This window comes from Danio aesculapii, chromosome 1 (assembly GCF_903798145.1).
Source record: "Danio aesculapii chromosome 1, fDanAes4.1, whole genome shotgun sequence".
In the NCBI taxonomy this organism is placed as follows: Eukaryota; Metazoa; Chordata; class Actinopteri; order Cypriniformes; family Danionidae; genus Danio; species Danio aesculapii.
This window is the reverse complement of record NC_079435.1, coordinates 50251421-50256420: the sequence shown is the minus strand read 5'-3', so window position 1 is coordinate 50256420 and position 5000 is coordinate 50251421. Positions and strand designations below refer to the sequence as shown.

Sequence of the window (5000 nt, the reverse complement as noted above, 5' to 3'; positions counted from 1 at the left end):
TCCTGACTCTCTGTGGTCATTAAAAATCTGAGGATGTCCTTCGAAAAAGAGTAGGGGTTTAACTCCGGCATCCTGGCTAAACTTGGCCACTGGCCTTTGTCCATCATGGCCTCATAACCATTCCCATATCATAATTGGTTTCATCACTCTGTCTCCTCTCCACCAATCAGCTGGTGTGTGGTGTGCAGTCTGGTGCAATATGGCTGTCGTCGTGTCATCCAGGTGAATGCTGCACACTGGTGATGGATGAGGAGATCCCCCCAAAAATGTGTAAAGCACTTTGAGTGTCCAGAAAAGCGCTATAAAAGGTTAGGAATTATTATTATTTATTATTATTATTGTTCTATTACTATTATTAATAATATTAATTATCCCCCCTTAAAAAAACAAAACTTGCTGGTTGAATAAAAGTGACATTAAATCAGAATTTGTCAGGGTATAAATAATTTCAGGCTTTATTTCAGTTTCAACATTTCTATATTTACTTAAAGTTTTTTTTTTTCATAATTTGATTTAACTTCTACTTAAATGAAATTTAAGGAATTGATTTTAAAATCTCGTCAGCAGTGGAAAGAAAAAAACACAAAAGCAATAGCAGGGTTTCTGCACGTTTCACCAGACGTTAAGACATTTTAAAGACCATTACGAATGAAATTCTGGACTTATGCAGGGCTAAATCCTAAGGATTTATTTTGAATATTCCAGTTAGAAAAGATTTTCACTTAACCTATCAAAAAATGATTAAAATTTAATACATTTAATAATACAATAATAATAATTTTGTTTGAATATATTTTTAATTAATTTTCTAATATATCCATTCACAAACCCTATTACCCTTATCAAGAATGGAACAAAACACAGCTGTCAGTTTATGTCTACAATAATAATAATTTAACAATAAAAATATAGGTCTGGTCAGTTTCCTCAGCAGTAAAAAAATGGAGAACGTTTAAGCAGATGTTACTGTAAGGAAAGAAATTAAATGCTATTTATAAATACAAAGTTCAAAGTTTTATTGAAATGAATTGTTGATGCTTGTATGAGTGTTAATGGCCAGATTGGGTAGCTATATGTAAACAAAGAAAAATTGTTTCAAAGGAAAAAGACCTACAACCAACATTTTAGTAGTTTTAAGACTTTTTAGGGCCTAAAATTTAGCCTTTGAGATTTAAGACTTTTTAAGACCCCGTGGATACCCTGAATAGTCAACAAACCAGTTTCAAAGAAACCCATTCAAAAAATGTTTTATGTGCAAAGTATTTCATCATGACTTGTTTTTTTATATATATATTTCTGTCTGTCTTTTTTATCATATAATACCTTTCTCTGTCCTTTGTCAAATCTCTGAAGGACAGATCATTTCTGTGATCTTCCTGCTGCATCTTTTGCTGACACCTACACTGTTCCATCTTTTTTGTACATCTTCTCCAAGATCGAACTGTATTTCTTGTTTATTTTTGTTCTATGGATAAATCTTGACCTGAGATGATTTATAAACAGTTGGTCTAATGAAAACGAGCAACTAAAGTATACATGAAATAAAATCAGACCTGATTTACATATATTAATATATAATAATATGCGAGAGTATAACTCATCCCTTGTTGTATTGTGAACAATTCATTTGTGCGTGTCATTACAAATGAAAATGTTTGTCTTTAATATCTTTAATTAGAAGATAAAATACATGTAAAACTTAACAGCATATGCTAACACTACATAACACTTTATTTTACCATGTAATGTAACAACAGTACAAAGTAAACATATTAAAGCATTCCTAATTCTAATCATATAGTAATAGTGTAGATTAGTATTACTCTGAACTGTTTATTTACATTGCAACAAGGAAGCCCTAAAATAAAGTACACCACAAATTTTAAGTTTTAATTTAATATATCTGTATTTAGTTGAAATATTTTGTAAAAATATTTTTTTTTCTTAATTTTTTTTATTTAAATTGTAGGATATTGAAACCTTATAATGACACCAGTGGCCATTAAGTAAACTGCACTCTTTTCTCTCAGTAACTGAATAAACAACAAAAAATTACAGTATCAGTTTCCTTTTGTTGCAAGCAATAATAAAAAAGGTGATAAATAATGGAAATTATTGACCATATCATTAATTCTTAACCATGTCATTCACTTCAAAATATGTAACTAAAGTTGTGAAAAGAATGTACAGTATACCTGCAGAAGCCTCCATCTCATGTTGAGGTCATCGATTCTGCTCAGGTTGTCTGGAGAAAGCTGAATGTCAGGTGGTCTAAATGTGGAGGCCAGCTGGTTGACATGATTTACGTTATCCTGAATGGGAGCTATCTCTTCCTGGAATGCCTGGAAAAAGCACAAAGCCAGAAGTTTAAAATAATTAAGCTATATACCAGTGGATCTCATCTCCAGTCCTCACACCCCACCGCACTGAACATTTTGAACATTTCTAATAAAACTTCAGATATTTGTTCTATTTGACCACAAGTGCTATAATGTAGTTATAGTTATAATGATATTTATACATGATCAAACTAGTGTGCAACTTAAGTAAAACTGATTTGCTGGACCCAAATAAATATTTGTTGCATTTTTAAATTGTGTAAGTTTATTTGATTGACTATATAAAAATCAGATGACATTATCAATGCATTTATTGGGTAAAATTGCTACTTTTTACTTCATTCAATCAGTTATTGGTCATTATCAATGCACTGTCACTTTATCTGATCGTGAGCAGTGCGGCATAAATAGACCCAGCACCAAAACAATTGCGGCACAGCGCTGAAAAACATGGACGCTGAAAAAAAGCATGTGCTGCACATGCTCTGCTCGCACGTGCAGTGTGAAAGAGGTGTTATGTTAAATGGCGCTTAATGAAAAACAGAAATACCCCAGTACGCAAGGCGATGCTGTACAAACAGTTTACACATCTGACACTCATTGTTGTTCATAAGTCATCACCCTCATGCTTTTTCCTTGTGTTTTATTTATCATCTTCTGTTGAACCTCATCCACTACATTGCACGAACAACCGGTCACAAGATACAAGCCATTAAACTAATTAAATCGAATTAAATAAAAATCTAATTCTATTTTATATGCAATTCTGGCCTGGGCTGTTTTATCCTTAAGCGTAACCAAAGACTATAGAATACACAAGACATGTCACTTTTATAGTATTGAATGGGGAAAAGTGTAACGGTCAATATGGCAAATGAAGCCCTGCCTACTAGTACTGGAGCCAATCACTGATTGCTATAGACTGACGTTTCTACGGGGGTGAAACTCAGACCAGAAGTGTGTTTTCATGACATTTTTTGTGGTCAACAAACACACTGGAATCTCAGTGAATATTTGCTTCACAAATATAAGAAATATATTCACATAAAGCGTGAAATCTGTACATTGAAATGACCAACTACACTTGAAAACAAAAGTTTTTTGGTTTTGTAATCTGTATGGAACGATTGCGACTCTGGAAACCTGAAAAAAATGCAGATTTTGTTTGATTCGAACGTTTAGAAATGAAACTTATGAGACGGTTGTTTAATTTTACTGGTGATTCCAAATATATAATGTAATCGAAAGCTTGTCAAACAGTTTGGGAGAATTTAATGTTTCCCCATTCAGACAGAACGCCCAAGCATACTGCCTAAGAGGTGTTTCAAAGTTGGCCGCCGAGTGAAATGACTTGCCTTTAAGGGACTTTGGTTCCACCAAGTTGTGTTTTACTCAAGACACATGATCAAAAGAACCAAGACTTTTATTTCAGTATGGTGATGTACTTCCAAGTGAAACAGAATATTAAGTAGGGGATGATTAGCAAACTAACTATTGTTAGGCATTGTTAGGAATATAGTGGCTGAAGCAGTCAAACTGAAGTGAACAGAAAAGAACTGCCACTCCATTTACTTTGATTGTAGATGACCAAAACAATCATCTGTGTTAAATAAGAGAGATTGTGAACCACTGATACATACTGTGGTAATCATTTTACTCCATGATGCTTCAAAACAGACCATTGTACTACAATGATACAAAGAAAGCTGCTTTGTATTACACATAAGCGTTTACCAACCTTCACTCTGTCTATGTGGTTTTGCAAATCGTCTACATGCAGCTCCCCAACAGGCTTCCAAGAATTCTTCACGCTCTCAGCCTGTCGTAGCTTGTAGTCCAGCTGATCCTGGGCGTCCTGGAGCTCCATCAGCCTTTCCAAGGCCAGTTCCAGCTGTTGCTGCCAGTCCACAGAAGCTGCACCCAGATTCTTCCATCGCACCGTTACATCCTCCACTTCTTTGCGCAGTATGCGGCCCACGTTTTGAACCCGCTCCTCAGGACTGACATCTGCACAGCACACAAGAAGAGAAATACAGGTTATTATATTGTGCCTATGTGTAAAAGGGCAACACAAATGCTATACCTTTTTGCCCAGGTCTCTGTTTCAGGCCCTCACGAGGCATCTCAGCGAGGAAGGTTTTCGCATTGTCGAGTGTTCCATTGATTACAGGTTCTTTGGCACCCAGCTCTCTTCTGAAAGCCTGTGAAAAGCACAAGGACTTGCTATCCAAAAGCACTACGTGTGACAGCGAGGGGTGAACATTTATTCAATTGTACAACTTACAGTATGCCAAAACCCTGCATTTTCTCCACATCCCCCCTCCAGTCAAACTTAACCAGGTGTTATTTGTGCTGGGATAGTGCTACCTCATGCATATTTAAATCAAGCCATTGTTGCTTCTTCCTGAGCAAATATGCATCCTTCTTATGCAAATAAGGCACGTTATGGAACGCAGTGGATTTACAAATATCAGCGCAACCTGATTCAATTAACACAGTGCTGTTACTAATGTTTGTGCTGTGTTTTCTAGTGATCCTCATGTGAATATTTTATTGCTAACTGCTTGTTTTTAGGCACAATTTTCATGCAGTTGCCCTATAGATCATAAGTTTTTGTCTGTATTTATGTTATTATATGATTTGTGTAATTGTTTCTATGAA

At 35.1% G+C, this 5000-nt stretch overlaps 1 protein-coding gene across 1 annotated transcript in view; it reads right to left on the bottom strand.

Moving 5' to 3' along the window:
• The window catches only part of LOC130232235 (dystrophin-like), a 56004-nt gene that overhangs the window by 33825 nt on the left and 17179 nt on the right, over window positions 1-5000 (bottom strand). The window contains exons 10-12 of the mRNA XM_056462015.1: window positions 4423-4540; window positions 4078-4346; window positions 2196-2342 (exon numbers count right to left, since the gene is read on the bottom strand). Of these exons, the coding sequence (XP_056317990.1) occupies window positions 2196-2342; window positions 4078-4346; window positions 4423-4540 (534 nt within the window). The remainder of the gene's footprint in view (window positions 1-2195; window positions 2343-4077; window positions 4347-4422; window positions 4541-5000) is intronic.